This window comes from Macrotis lagotis, chromosome X (assembly GCF_037893015.1).
Source record: "Macrotis lagotis isolate mMagLag1 chromosome X, bilby.v1.9.chrom.fasta, whole genome shotgun sequence".
Taxonomy (NCBI): Eukaryota; Metazoa; Chordata; class Mammalia; order Peramelemorphia; family Peramelidae; genus Macrotis; species Macrotis lagotis.
The window spans coordinates 77,151,886-77,165,717 of NC_133666.1; the positions used below are offsets into that span (position 1 = coordinate 77,151,886).

At 55.4% G+C, this 13,832-nt stretch overlaps 3 protein-coding genes across 11 annotated transcripts; all 3 read right to left on the minus strand.

Moving 5' to 3' along the window:
* Positions 1-1,011: 1,011 nt before the first annotated feature.
* On the minus strand, positions 1,012-3,500 carry CFP (complement factor properdin). The gene is given in 10 exon segments (XM_074200676.1): positions 1,012-1,318; positions 1,472-1,583; positions 1,671-2,036; positions 2,184-2,375; positions 2,453-2,623; positions 2,715-2,890; positions 3,026-3,176; positions 3,352-3,423; positions 3,426-3,461; positions 3,464-3,500. Coding segments are annotated over 10 exon segments (1,464 nt in total). The 5' UTR covers positions 3,486-3,500; the 3' UTR covers positions 1,012-1,152.
* A 100-nt stretch (positions 3,501-3,600) lies between these two features.
* On the minus strand, positions 3,601-10,907 carry ELK1 (ETS transcription factor ELK1). 7 transcript variants are annotated; one of them, XM_074200684.1, is made up of 5 exons: positions 9,783-10,782; positions 9,328-9,657; positions 8,875-9,216; positions 8,579-8,737; positions 3,601-8,315 (listed from the first exon to the last, which is right to left on the minus strand). In XM_074200684.1, the coding sequence occupies exons 1-5, from the start codon at positions 9,987-9,989 to the stop codon at positions 8,091-8,093; spliced, it is 1,263 nt and encodes a 420-aa protein (XP_074056785.1). In that variant the 5' UTR covers positions 9,990-10,782; the 3' UTR covers positions 3,601-8,090. The 7 variants fall into 7 exon arrangements, with proteins under 7 accessions (XP_074056785.1, XP_074056780.1, XP_074056779.1 ...); XM_074200679.1 differs by adding an exon at positions 10,819-10,907 and having other exon boundaries at positions 8,091-8,737; positions 9,783-10,024; XM_074200678.1 differs by adding an exon at positions 10,819-10,893 and having other exon boundaries at positions 8,091-8,737; positions 9,783-10,157.
* Positions 10,908-10,992: 85 nt separating this feature from the next.
* On the minus strand, positions 10,993-12,800 carry UXT (ubiquitously expressed prefoldin like chaperone). Of its 3 annotated transcripts, XM_074200014.1 has the most exons (6): positions 12,593-12,800; positions 12,429-12,510; positions 12,273-12,340; positions 11,861-11,968; positions 11,708-11,771; positions 10,994-11,609 (listed from the first exon to the last, which is right to left on the minus strand). In XM_074200014.1, the coding sequence occupies exons 1-6, from the start codon at positions 12,793-12,795 to the stop codon at positions 11,544-11,546; spliced, it is 591 nt and encodes a 196-aa protein (XP_074056115.1). In that variant the 5' UTR covers positions 12,796-12,800; the 3' UTR covers positions 10,994-11,543. The 3 variants fall into 3 exon arrangements, 2 of the variants coding, with proteins under 2 accessions (XP_074056116.1, XP_074056115.1); XM_074200015.1 differs by lacking the exon at positions 11,861-11,968 and having other exon boundaries at positions 10,993-11,609; XR_012471316.1 differs by lacking the exon at positions 10,994-11,609 and having other exon boundaries at positions 11,861-12,036.
* Positions 12,801-13,832: the final 1,032 nt, after the last annotated feature.

The following is a 13,832-nucleotide window of genomic DNA, read 5'->3' on the forward strand; positions in this document are numbered from 1 at the left end:
TCTTTCTTCCTTTCCTTTAGGTTCTAGCCCTTTTCCTTGCCATGGTCTATCCTGCTTGGGTCTTTATTCCTATCCCCTTCAAGAAGCTTGACCTAATAGTCACTCTAATTTTCAACCTGTCACTTTCCCTGCTGCTCTTAAAAATATCTCACTAGACTTTACCACCCCAACAAACAATCATTCCCTACCTAGCTTCCTTTAACAGATAACAAGAAAGAGCTGGATTGTCATTTCCTCTCCTGTCACTCACTTCTCAAGCCCTTGGAATTTGGTCTTCACTCCCACTACTTGACTGAATGTGCTCGGTCTCCCAAGTCATCAGTTATCTCTTAATGCTCAAATTCAGTGATCTTTTCTCAATTGCCATCCTTCCTGACTGCTTGACTTGTAGCAATGGACATTGTTGACCACTCTTTGCTCCTGGTTTTTCTCCTGTCTAAGTGCTGCTCTGTTGCCTTTGCTGGTTCACCCTTCCATGTCCCATCAGTCATGGGGGTGTAGCCCAGAGCTTGATCCTGGGTCCTCTTCTCTTTTCTTCCTACATAGCATCTCCAGGCAGATCTCTCTATCCAGCTCCAGGCTCCATCTTAAGCTCCCCAAACCAACATTGCCAAGTGCCTGCTGGTCATTTTCACATGTCTATCTTATAAGCAGCTCCAAGGCAGCTCTGCCAAAAACTACTTTTTATGCAATGCTCTGGCTTATCAAATTGCTATGTTTGACTATCAGGTTTCTCCTGAAAATTCACTGCATAAGCATCACCATAAGCATCTCCAGATCCCTGGAGCACAGTAAATGATGTTTATCTGACTGAATGTATATGTGGAGAAAAAGCAGGATAGAGACTGGACTTCCCTCAGTAAACCATCACCTATGACCTGAGCGTGGGAGGGATGTGCTGATCTCTCCTCCATGCCCCATTCTCACCTCCACATCTATTCCCCACACATACCACCCCCTCCCCCCCAATATATCCTTTTAAGCTCAGGTCTTGTCCTGCCCCACCCCTCCTGGTTCAATCTCAAAAGTCAGTCCTTGAGCTGGGAGATCTCTATTTATTGGGAGAGGGGCTTAGGCTCTATGAGGGGAAAGAATGCCCTCCCTTTGTCTTCCTTCCTACTGCAGGATAAGCATGGCCCACAGGATGCTGAGTCAAGCTCCCTCTGCCAAGGGGTCCGTGCATGGCGGAGGATGCAGGCATGGCTTCTTTTCCTCCACCTTCACCTTTTGTCCCTGTAGCTCAGAGCAGCGGGCCCAGGGGCGGCCCCAGAACGTCACATTCCTCTCCCCCTGGCCTTCCACCATGGTCACTGTGGGCCTAGATCAGATATAGACAATGGCACTCACTGAGGCTTCTGGGCAGGCTCCATGTTGCTCCAAGAAGGCCCCTCAACCTAAGCCTCTCCTTTTTGAGCCTTGAGATCCCTTAGGAAGCCCCCTTCCTCCTTCTTGAGATGGGCCCTTCACTTACGGGTAAGCAGGCAAGTTGGCAGTGCAGATACGCTGTCGGGAGCGAGTAGGAGAGGGACCACAGGGTGGGGTGCAGAGACCCCAGGGCTCCCAGGCTGCCCAGTAGCCATCCACTGAGAAAGGAAAAGGAGAACAGACCAGGGTCAGAAGCTTGGAAGCTAGACCCACTTAGCCCATTCAAGAAGGGGTCATTTACTTACAGGGGCACCGATGTATGTTGTAACAATGGCGGGACTCATGAAAGTGGCCGGGGCAACGCCGGCCATTGTGGAGTCGGCCCTCACATGTTCGAGAGCGCTGCTGCTGGCCTGGTGTATCCTGACATGCGATGCTGGAGAGTGGGAGCCGGGCACAGGTCTCCCAAGCCCCCCAAGGACCCCAGTGACCATCAACCGGGCAAGGCTGTCCTGTTATACATAGGCCATCCCGGGTTGCAGTTCCAGTACAGGGTGCACCTCCATGCTGAGGTGGGGGGTTGTTGCACAACCGCTGTTCCTGGGTCCGACCCAGGCCACAGGTCACTGAGCAGGGGCTAGTGGGCCTCCAGGGGCCCCAGCTACCTGCCACTGTAGGGGCAGGAGCAGAAAGATAAGCCTGGTCTCAGGGAGAAGAAGCAGGGGTGGTCAGGGGGAGGGGCAGGAGGAAGGGGAATGGGGGAAGGAAGGAAAGCTCAGCCCAACCCTGATGGAGCCTCATTTCCCCTCAGTACATACCAGGGCATGGTGGGAGGCCCTTACAGCCCTGCTGCTCATAGGCCTGGCCAGAACAGGACTTCCCTGGAGGTTGAACTGAAGGGGCTGGAGAAGAGCAAGTTCTGGTTCTGTGTTGGACAGGGGCCTGGGCACCCCCATGACAGGAGGATGAGCAGGGGCCCCAGGACCCCCAGGCTGTCCAGCCCCCATGTGCTGAAACAAAAAGAAGCATGTTATGTATATAGTCTGCCCGTCTAAGTCATATGACTAGGGCAGGGCAGGGTACTCACTGGGACATATGGCCTTTGCATCACATGGTTCAGTCTCAGCTTCCCCACCAGAGCAGCTGCCTCCACACTTTGGAACTGGTTGGTTACAGGCCCTTTGGCGGCTCCGCAATCCCTGGGCACAAGTCACGGAGCACGGGGTCCATGGCCCCCAAGAAGACCAACCACCAGTCTCTGAGATGGACAGACAAGGGGTCCTGGGATCAAAAGCCAGCCTCCATCTGCCCATTCCTTCCCATCGATGGCTTCCCTGAGCCTCACTCACCTGGGCAACAGTCCTGGTCTTGACATGCCTGTAGCTCCCAACGGAGGCTCCCAGGCTGCCCCTGATCACTGCATAAGCCTCCCTGGCCCAGGCATCGTTGATGACGTAGCTGGGAGCCCTCCGTACAGGACATAGAACATGGGGACCAGGCAGACCACGGGGACCATCGAGGGGTCCTGGGGTATGAATGTGAGTTCAGTGTCTGGCCTTCCCAGAGCCCTGAGCTTTATTGGAAACCTCTTCCCTGTGAAATCTCCTCCCCACCTTGCCCCTCTTTCTGGGGTGGAATCTGAACTCAGATACCCCCTCACCCGCAGGCCTGGCAAGTTTTGCTCCCTGGGATCTGGAAGCCATGGTTGGCATTGAGACAGCAGGCATCCTTGCTGACACCCTCACCCAGGAGCCCTTGACACTGGCTGGAAGCCTCCTCAAAGTTGGAGAAGCAGCGCACAGACTCCTCCCCTATGCCAAAGAACAGAGTACACATCACCTACATTGTGGAGAGCTGCCTGGGAAGGAAAGAGTGTGGGCAGAGGAGAAGAAGAAGGAAAGAAGAGAAGGAGGAGGAGGAGGGGTGGAGGAGGAGGAGGAGAAGAAGGAGATGATGGGGCCTAGGCAAGGGGCAGGATCTGGTTACCTTCCCCATGAGGGGAGAGAAGGACGATGAGGAGCAGCAGCAGCAGCATGGGTAGCGGTGGACACTTCACCAGTGGAAAGGAAAGAGGGAAGTCCCAGGTTTTAAAGCCCTGCCTCCATCCCCTTTGTCCCCATCTCTGGGTCAGCCCCATGACTCAGCAGGGAAAGAGGAAGCCAGGTTTCAAAGAGGAAGGAACTAGAGGAAGACAACTAGAATTGACCTTTTCCCAATGGGGCCTTGAGCTCCAAGTAACCCTCTGCTCCTGTCCAGACCCATCTTGCTCTCTTTAGGATATGTGGGGTGGGGGCAGTCTCCCTTCTCCCTAAGACAGTGTCTGCTTGTTGGAATGGTGACTGCATTGATTGCCTCCCACCTACAAGGTGAACACCCTCAACCACTAGGGAAGTGTTTGGGGGTGGGGGGTGGGAGTGAAAGGGCTACTGGGTTGGCTGATCCCAGCTCTATGGTCCTACCTCACAGCTCCTCTAGTCTTGTGTCTCTCCCCTTGAAAGCTGGGGTCAAGGGCTCAGGTCAGGACTAGGTATGGCATTCAATTCAAATCAAGAAACATTTGGAGTACCTACTAGGGGTGAGAACCTGTGCTTCTACTAAGGGTGAGGCCCTGTGCTAGGGGATAAGGATGATACAAAAATGAAATCAATTCAAGCTCAGTTGGGAGATCTGAGAGGTTTCCCAAGAAACTAAACTGACCCTTATAGCAAAAGAAAGCTTCATAAAGCCAGATCACTTGTTCAAGGGCAGGGGCACAGGACCATCAGGTTGGCCAGTCAGTCATAGAGGAGGTAGGTGAGCTAACATGTGAAAGAAAAGTGGCTGGAGGGCCTGAGAAACAGACTGAGGTATTTACAGTTGATCTCAGAAGTCGACTCAGGCCTTTGGAAAATTCTTTTGGCAACTATATGGAGATTGGAAAGGAGACCAATTTTGAGGCTATTGGAAAAGGTGTAAATGGAGAGGAGGGGGGTGGTCTCTTTGGGACCTGTTGAGACTGAGATGCTGATGGGTCAATTGGGTGAGATCCAATGGGACTGGGATTCCAGAGAGTAAGAGTTAGGGTTTGGAAGATTGCAGTCATCTCTGAAGAAGAGATGTAATCTATGGGAGATGGTCATGAGAGAAAGATGAGAGAAAATGAGCTGTTAAAGAGCCTGCAAAAGAGAGAAGACAGGAAGCCAACTAAGGCAGAGTAGCCCTAGCAAAGTCAAAGGAGGAAAGAGGAACAAGCAGCAGAAAGTGCCGAGGGGCTTAGAAAAGCATGGGCTCAAAAGCCACAATACAAGATTGAGGAGCCAGGGGAAGTATGAGCAGTATCTACAGATGACTTTTCTTGGAATTTTAGCTGGGAAGAAGAGGTATTAGATAATAGCTAAAGGAATGGGAGTTTCAAGTGAAAGTTGTTTTTAATTCTAGGAGAGACTTGAACTCTTGGTGGAATTGGGGGTAAGATCAGACAGAAGCATGACCCCATGGAGGAAGAGAAGACAAAGAAGCCTGGAGAAGGGACTGGCCTTAGGTGGGAAAGGTTACCTCTCCCTCCATCAGCAGGAGAGATTGAATTAAGGAGGTTCATTTTCTCCATAAAGGAAGAGGCTATGAGTCTTCTGCCAAGAGGGGGGAGGAAGAAGTGGAAGGATAGGTTGAGGAAGATGGGTCTTGAGGAAGTGCAGGTTCACCCTCATTGAGATGAGCAAACAGGATTTTGAAGGAGACCTAGAGTCCAAATCATTGTGTAACTGGCTTCCTGCAGCACTCAGCAGCTTGGGGGGAGTGCAGCAGCCGCCCAGGCCAAGTGAGACCTTCCCATCATGAACATCCCATGGACAAAGGGTCAAGGGGAAGACAATGCAAACTATGGGCCCTACTGGGAATGGAAGGAAGTGAATCCAGAACAGGCATGCTGATCTCAATGAAAAGAAAGATAAGAGTTAGGCTTGAGGCGGCAGAAAGAAGGGAGAAATTCTGAAGCTGAGCATCAGAGAAGAGAATTTGAGTCCACCATGAAGAAAGTCTTAAGTGCTGAGATGACCCTGAGGGCTACTGTGGTGAGGAAGAAAGTTAGGTTAGGCTCAGTTGAAAGATGAAGTCAGGAACAAGGCAGAGCCTGGGTTCAAGTCTTAGGGTGCTGTCTAGGAACAAGGCTCTGTCAGGGAGTAAAGACATGATTTCAGTGAGGCCAAGATCAGAGGCAAAGTTCGGTATGGGGGGGAGGGGAAGGATAGAGAGGACATTTAGGTGTCAGGGCCAGACCTCATTCTTCAGCCAGGGTTAATTCTGAAGAAGGGTCTCAAAGCAAAACTCTGGGCCAGGTCAGGAGTTAACTTGGGGTCTGGATTCAGTCCAGGGCAAAGATCAGTCAATGTCTGAAGGAGGGGTCTGGTCTAGTTTGCTACCAGAAATGAATCTGGGGTCCAGATCAGGTTTTATCTAATGTTGGGAGATCAAAAACTTAACTTCAGTAAAATGAGTTCTTTGGTAAACAAAGAGGGAAGTATATTTATCAGCTGCATTTAGAAAGGCAGAGAGGGGCAGGGGCAGGGGCAGGCAGGCCCTGGGGGAAGACTAGGTGTGCTTCTGGGCACCACCCTCGAGGTAGCCATTGAGGAGGTTGGAGAAAATGTAGAGGACAACTAGGAGAGTAAAGAGCCACAAGGGTCATGCTATGAGGACCAACTTTAGGAAGTGTAAATGTTTAGACTGTAGGAACCAAATGGGATACCTTGTTTTGCTTAAGACAATGGGCAGAATGAGGATTGGTGAGAGGGGGGAGCAGATTTAGAGAAAGGCATGGATTTAGATAGACAAAGTGAGCTAGTTCAAGATCCAGTGGGTTGATCAGAGTGGATGGGCCTTCCCTTGATGGTAGCCTTTGAGCAGGTCTTTGGAGTAGATGCCTTGGATTGGAGGTGTTAAAAGCTTAGTGGAGGATCAACTCTCCACCTATATTGAGGAGGTTGGGTCAGTTTATTCTGAGGCCTTAGATCATGGCCAGGTGAAGGGCAAGGTCAGGGTGAGGTTTGATGCCCACTACAGAGTAAGGCTTAATTGGAGATCAGGATTTTGTGTGGTGGTGGTAAGGAGAGGGGCCTACTGTGAGGCTGGGGTTAGGATCTGCTCTCATGTGGGCTCAGGTCTTTTCCTGTAGCTGGGGTTCAGGCTTACTTAGACCTCAGGTTTTCACTGACTGGGAGTAGGGTTGGTTGGCAGTGAGTGGGTAGGGTTTGATCTCAGTTTGAGTTGAAATAATTGTCAATTCTGAGTTTGAGGTCAGAGATCTCAGGATGAGATTAAATCTAGAAGGAGCTACAGTAATAGGCATAGCTTTACTATTTGAAGTACCAGGATCAAGTTCCCGTTTCAGACATTTATTAACTTTGTGATCCTAGGTAAGTCACTTCCCCTGTCCGGCTCCTTATCTCTAAATTGGGGATGATAGTTCTTCTCATAGGGTTGCTGTAAGCATTAAATCTGATAAATGTAAAAGGTATGATGTAAATGTTAGCTATTCTATTCTATGTCTAAATAAATATGTGCATCTTTATGTGTGTGTGTGTGTATATATATATATATATATATATATGTCCAAACACAGAGATATGGTGGTGCCCAAAGGCCCCCTCCCCATCACTTTACCACCACCCCTTGGGGGGGGAGGGGTGGCCCCATTCAGGGGATTGCACATCCCAGCAGATGCCAGCTTCTCAGTAGTGAAAAGAAGCCTTTAGTGGGCTAAGAGGCAGTGAGAAGGGAAGCCCTGACTCAGCTGAGATGTTTTCAAGGCTCCTGTGTCTGGAGGTAGATCTCCCAGGGCCCAAGGGCTCTCAGCCTGGGTGGGCTGGCTTCCCAGCTCAGGGAGCCTCATTCAGGGGCTCAGGTCAACTTGGATCCAATGGATTGCCTTTTTCTCCCCAGCACACATTCCTGTTTTAAAAGGGGAGAGGTCTTCTCCAAGCCCCATCCCAAGGCCCAGGCCCCTAGAAGATCTTTGCTCCTTTGGGGATCTCAGGAATGGGTCTCCTCTTTCCATGGTCCAAGAAGGGGGGCCTTCTTTGTCTTAGCCGGAAATTTTCGGGACCAGCCCCGCTGGCTGATATGACTTTCTTTCTTCTCCGGGGAAGCTGAGGCAGGTACGTCAACCCCCTCTAGGTGGCGTTTGGACTGCCTCCTTCGCCCAGGTAAACAAATGGTGGGGGAGAGACTCTTCTAGGGCAGGTTGAACCCCCCCACCCCCAGTTTGCATGGGGTTTTGATGTGATCGATTGGTTTTTGTCTAGTGTGAGCTTTAAAAGGCCCAAAAGGAGAAAGCTGAATAAGCTCCGAGTTGCTGGGCCCTGGGGTCCCCCTGGGGGGAGGGCTGCTCCTTCCTCCTTTCCAAGCCGAAAATCTGGGCCTCAAGCCACCTGCAAATACACAAAGGTTCCTCTGCCCCCTAGCTACAGGCACTAAAGTGCGGCTGGCCGGCGGGCCCAAGCCAGTTGGACTCGATCCAGGAGGAAATGGGGCTAGGCCGCCAGGGGGCGCCGAGTCAGAAAGCCCAGAGTTCCCATGGGACCTTAGGCACTTCCTAGCCACGAGCCCTGGGCAAGTCACTTCACCTTTGCCCACCTCCGTTTCCTCCTCGGTAAGATGAGCCTTAAAAACAACACCTACCTCTCAGGGTTGTTGGGAGGATTAAGTGAGATCATATTTGCAAAAAGGGCTTAGCACAGTGCCTAGCACATTCAGAGATCCCTGTCCTTCCCCCATTCCTCCCAGACCATCCAGGGACCCAGAATCCTCCTGTGCAAGAAAGCAGTCTTTGAAGTCCCTGGGAAAGAAAGAGTCATGGCTTCTGGGGACCTGGGGAGAGGACCACAGGGGTGGAGAGGCCGTCCATGCTGAGTGGAGGGACAGACACATGGGCCTGGGAGCTGCTGCTGCTGCTGCTGCTGCTGCTGCTGCTGCTGCTGCTGCTGCTGCTGCTGCTGCTGCTGCTGCTGCTGCTGCTGCTGGCCGGGAACTGGGAGGAGAGACAGACAGAGAAAGGGAGAAGAGAGAGAGACAGAGACAGAGAAACAGAGAGAGAGAATGAAAGACAGAGTGAGTGTGAGAGAAGAAGAGAGGCCACGGAGAGGATGAGGATGAGGAAAACGGAGAGAGCCCAGAGATGAGCAGAGACACACAGACAGAGCCCACCAGAAGAAGCCATGAGGAACAGACACACATGGACCTGAGGGGGGGAGAAGTCAGGAAGACAAGGAGTGACACGCCCCTCCAGGGGCCGCACCTGGAAGGAGAGGCGGGCAGGGCTGCGGGGCGCGATGGGGCTCAGGGTGCTCCAGAAGTGGATGCTGGGGGGCAGCGCACTGGGCGTCAGAAGCACCGGGGTCTGCGGTGGACGGGAGGAGGGCAAGCCCGCTTAAGCCCCGCCGCCCCCCCCCCCCCGCCGCCGCTCCCCCCCCCCCCCCCCCCCCCGCCCCGGCCCCGCCGTCACTGCCCTCCCTTCCGGCGATTTCCCGGGCTTACCAGCGCGTGGGAGGTGAGCAGGGAGGGCGTCAGAGCCGGGCCCAGGCCCGAAGCAGTGGCCGTCTCGGGGCTCGGCCCTAGCGGCAACTCCAAATCGCGCGGCTTGCGACCCTTGGAGGGGGCTGGGGGCTGCACCTCGGGGGCCGGGGCCGGGGCCGCCGCGGGGCCGGGGCCCGGGGACTCGGCCGCCGCCTCCAGGCCGGTCTCCATAGCCAGGGCAGCGGCCCCCTCCAGGGGCGGCTCCGCCTTGATCTCGGACGGAAGAAGTAGAGACGCGGCCGCCACCGAACTCTCGGCCTCCCCGGCCTCCGCCAGACCTTCGGCTGGGGCCATGAGGAAGACCTGGGGGCGGCAGGAAGGAGAGGAGGGGCGGGGCTCAGGGTTGACCGAGGCGCCCCGCCCCGCCCCCTCCCGGCGGCTCGGACCGCGACAGCCCAAGACGCACAGGCTCACCTGCAGTGGCACTCGGGCCTCGGGGGCCTCCAAGGTCGCCGGGCTGAGGGGCTCCGGGGCAGGCCGCACCGGGCGCACCGGGCTGAGCTGCTGCAGGGACTGGATGGTGAAGGTGGAGTAAAGGCCAGAGCGCATGTACTCGTTGCGGCTGCTGCGCACGGGGGCCGGGGCCGAGGCCCCCAGGCTCCCCAAGGAGGGCTTCAGCGGCCGGAGGGGCTCGGCAGGCAGCTCCGCGGGGCCCCGTCTCTCCTCCCCATCGTGGCCCGGCCCCTCCGGGAAGGACACGAATTTGTAGACGAACTTCTGTCCACTCACCTTACGGATGATATTCTAGGAAAAACGGACATGTCGGCGGCAGACCCAGGCTCCCCCTCCCCTGCCCCCCTGCCCCCCTGCCCCCCTCCCCCAGAGTAACACGGGGAGGCCCCGAGCCGGTCCAGGCTGGGGAGGCAGACCTTGTCATAGTAGTAGCGAAGGGCCCTGCTCAGCTTGTCGTAGTTCATGTTGGTCTTGTTCTTTCGCAGGCCCCAGAGCCGCGCCACTTCCTCAGCGTCCACCAGCTTAAATTCCCCGTCGCTAGATGTCCAAGCGATCAGGTGCCCGTTACTCTGCTCCTTCAGCAGCTGCAGCAGGAACTGCCACAGGGTCACAGATGGGTCCATCACTCCAGACACAGGGGCATGGATGGCTCAGGCAGCTGGTGATCATGAAGGTGGGAAAAGAGAGAGGGTTTGGGATGGCTCCATCTCAACAGTGGACCAAAGTTTCGGGGGAGCCGCAGCTCATTAGCCATCCCAGGAGTCCAAAGAGAGAAAGAGGGGCCTGAAGACCTGGGGGAAGGAGACACGATGATGTCATAGAGTACAGACACTGGGCTGAAACAAGCTCTAACCTGACAGGGAGGGAATATGGAGAATGGGCACCGAATAAGGGACTTGTCCGCTCGTGGCAACAACCACAGACGGAGCCATCAATTTAAGGAGCAAGATGAAGGTGGGCTTATGACTGTGGGTAGCCAGCCTGGCCCACAGCGCCAGGCAGGGCCAGACCCATCGCCTGTGAATGTTCGAAGTTACAGTAGCCCTGGACCACATCACACAACCTGGTCCATCAGTACGACAGGGGGCGGGGCGGATGGCACCATTACTGCAGAAAGGGCAACATGAAGGACAGGATGTCTGGGGAGGCCTAGTAGCACACAAGGGATACAGGGACAGGCGCCATGCACGGGGACTAGAGAAGAGGGACAGAGGGGCTTGCTACAGAACTCCGAGGGAAGAAGAACCACAGCTAGGGTCATCGCTGCCGACGGGGCGCGTGGAAGGCCACACTTGGGTCCGTTCGTGGGCTCTGAGAGGCGCTGAGGGCCTTCAGTCCAGCCCTGGCTCCCTCCCCACACAAATCACAGCCGCCCCCCCCGCAAGTGGAGAGAAGGTTCGCCCTTCCCCCAAAGGAGATGCCCTCCCAATTCCCAGCCTGTCCCTGCCTCACCTGTGAGCAACCCGATGGCAGCTCCGGGGAGCGGGGGCTCCATGGGGGAGTCCCAGCCCGGTAGCAGCCACCCTCCCGCCCCTAGCTCCTCCTCCTTCTTCGTCTGACACCGATCCCCGGCCCCCGTCCACTCTGTAGCCTCTTATCCAGACCAGACCTGGCTTACACCACCTCCCTCCCTCCCTCTGTCCGTCCGTCCGTCACTCCCTCCCCCTAGGACCTAAACCTGCCCGGGCCTGGAGCGGGCCCAGAGCACCACCCGAAGACAGCCGGAGCCTGGCTGACGTTATCAGTCACGTGGCAAGGAAAGGCTGAAGGGGCGGGGACCCAGAGTTGGAGCAACTAGGCAGCTGCCAAGCGGTGGGACCAACTGCAGTGGCTAATTTAAGGCCACTAAGGAGCCGTGTTGTGCGCCTGCGCAGACATAACCCCAGCGAAGGCCAGAACCTCCCCGGACAGCCATAGGGATTTCTTCCCGGAAAGTGTCTCCGCCTACAGGCCGGGGAAAGGAGGAGATGGGGAAAGCTCGAACGCAACCAAAGACAACAGAGACGCCGACTCTGCAATAGCAGAGAAGATAATGGTTGGGAGGAAGGATGCCCCATCTCCATGGCAACAAAGATTTCCCTCCCCCCAGCCTCATTCCCAGCTTTTATTGAAGACATTTCTATTTTCAAGTAACAAGAGTTGGAGCCTCAGTAGCAGTTCATTAGTAAATTAAATTCTCAGCATCCTAATAAGTGGCCTGGATCCTCTGGCAGCTCTTGGAACCCCTGCAACTCCCGAAGGCCCTGGGAGGGAAGAGAGCACACATGATAGGATCGGAGCAAGTTAGGTTCCAAGCCGAGTTTTGAACCAGACAAATCTTGCGCCCTCCTGTCCTCCTCACCTCTAGCACCAGTCGGATGTGGGCCTTGATCCGGGCACAATCTCGGGTGAGGCTGTCACTGAGCCTGCAAAAAGTGGCCAAGAGCTTGTCAAAGCTTATCCTCTGCCCCTCTCTTCCCCTCATCCCATTTCTCCCCAACCCTGGGAAACCTACGAGGAGAGCAGGCGGCTCTTTCGCTCAATGAACCTCAAGGCCTCCATCAAGGTCAGTTCCAAGAAGAAGCCATAGCCGAGTGCAACAAATATCCGGGAAGAGTCCGGCCTAGGAGACATGAGGTCTTTCTCAAGGGGCTCCCTGTGGCTAGGGTTTCTCTGCATTTGGGACGGACTCTGCGGGATGAGGTGAAGAAGTGGAGTCTACTCATAGGAGCAAGGGCTTTTAAACGGACTCTGAGGGCATTCACATCCGCCTCAACCCCAAAGCCTGCAATCTGACACTTGAGGTCTCTCTCCTTTGGAGTCCCATGCATTCAAGCACCTCACACCTCTGTGGGGTGCCCTGAACCCCGCTCCAGGGTTTCAGGAGGGACCGCTTGATTGTGGGTTCCAGGGTTCAGGCCACTCACACTTCAGCACTGACGTAGAAATTGCAGCCCAAATCCACCTCTGTGCGTAGCTTCTGATTCCCCGCTTCCTGGGGGGGAGGGGGCTCTTGTGAGCACGGGCGGCCCGGAAGCCGGGCCTCCCCGCAGCTCCACGCCCCTCCTCCCCACCCCGCTCACCTGCAGGTGCTCCAGGACGCTCTTCAGCTGCAGGTAAGCCGCCAGTTGGGCGTACACCTCGTCCCGCTGCGCCAGCACCTGCCTGAGGTAGGGGCCGAGGACTGTCGAGGCCGCCCCGAGGCCGCCCCCCGCCGCCCCGAGCCGCCACTGTTCCCGGCACTCACCTCAGGTCTCGCTGCAGAACGTCACTGATGAACGCCTCATACTGCAGGACCTTGGCCTGAGACCCCCGCGGACCCGCCGCCATCCTCGTCCCCCCCAGCCCTGGCTGCCGGCAGTCAGGCCAGTGCAGAGCCAGGGCGGCCGCCAGCGCCAGCACCGCGCTGCTTCCGATTTCCGGGGGAGGGTCGCGAGGGGAAGACCTCATTTCCGAGCCGGGGCCCTTCCGGTCTCGGCCCCCCCTTACAACGCGAGCATGCGCCTGGTTGCGTGGCCCCGCCCCCGCCCCCCCAGGAAGGCGCAGAAGGGAGCAGGCGCAGAAGGTTGGAAGAAGTTGCTGCTCTCGCTGGCGCTGCAATCCCGGGAGAACTGCCATCCGACCTCTTGGCTGGCTCCAGGAGCGGCATGGGCTGCAGCCGCCATCTCACGGCCCTCCTTGGGTCGGCGAGCGCCAGGCCCAGGCCAAGGCGGGGCTCGTCTCCGACGGCCCGTCCGCAGAATCCCCCCCATCGTCTCCCCTGGCCTGTAGTGTGTACCGCAGCCTCGACTCTCTGGAGGCCCGGGGAGCTCCGGGCACCCAGCGGTGCTTCAGAAATTTGCAGCAATGGTGGAGGGCCGGGCCTCCTAAGCAGCCTTTTCTTTAGCTTAGTGGTTGTGTTCGTATACAAACGACCCAATCACTTTCCCTTCATGTTATTTTCTGGCCTTATTCTGTCCACACCTGAAGATTTTAACATACTTTTGGTTGTTTGTGGCAAGGCGAAAAGGGGTTAAGTGGCATGCCCAAAGTCACACAGCTAGGCAAACAAGTGACTGAGGTGGGATTTGATCTCAGGTCCTCCTGGCTCAGGGGCCGGGGTCTAGCCACTTAGCTACCTAGCCACCCCCCTAAGCCTTTGCCAGCATGATAGATCTCAGCCCTCAGGCCCATTACCTCCTTAATGTCAACTGCCTTAGTTTTTATAGTACATTATTATATTGATTATATTATCTTAAAACTCTAGAGTTAAAATGACAGAAATAGAGGTTTAACAAGGAGTTTTACTCTCCAGGATTTACCCCAAATCTTTAGTTGGAGGCTATAGATCCAAGATGACCACATTAAGCAGACGGTGACCGGGATATTTATACAGCAGCAATAAACTAGACAAAACAGCTAGGTGGCATAGTGAATAGAATACCATCCCTGGAGTCAGGAGGACCTGAATTCAAATCAGGCCTCAGAAGTTTAACAATTGCCTAGCT

What these genes read in the sequence shown, in the direction of transcription:
- UXT (XM_074200014.1), bottom strand. Translation starts at nt 12,795, where the DNA reads ATGAGGTCTTCCCCTCGCGACCCTCCCCCGGAAATCGGAAGCAGCGCG. An exon ending in GCGTCCTGGAGCACCTGCAG is followed by an intron (nt 12,341 to 12,428) that starts GTGAGCGGGGTG and finishes CCTCCCCCCCAG; the next exon opens with GAAGCGGGGAATCAGAAGCT. An exon ending in ACATCCGACTGGTGCTAGAG is followed by an intron (nt 11,610 to 11,707) that starts GTGAGGAGGACA and finishes CTTCCCTCCCAG; the next exon opens with GGCCTTCGGGAGTTGCAGGG.
- ELK1 (XM_074200679.1), bottom strand. Translation starts at nt 9,989, where the DNA reads ATGGACCCATCTGTGACCCTGTGGCAGTTCCTGCTGCAGCTGCTGAAG. An exon ending in TTCGCTACTACTATGACAAG is followed by an intron (nt 9,658 to 9,782) that starts GTCTGCCTCCCC and finishes CGTTTTTCCTAG; the next exon opens with AATATCATCCGTAAGGTGAG. An exon ending in TGCTCACCTCCCACGCGCTG is followed by an intron (nt 8,738 to 8,874) that starts GTAAGCCCGGGA and finishes CGTCCACCGCAG; the next exon opens with ACCCCGGTGCTTCTGACGCC.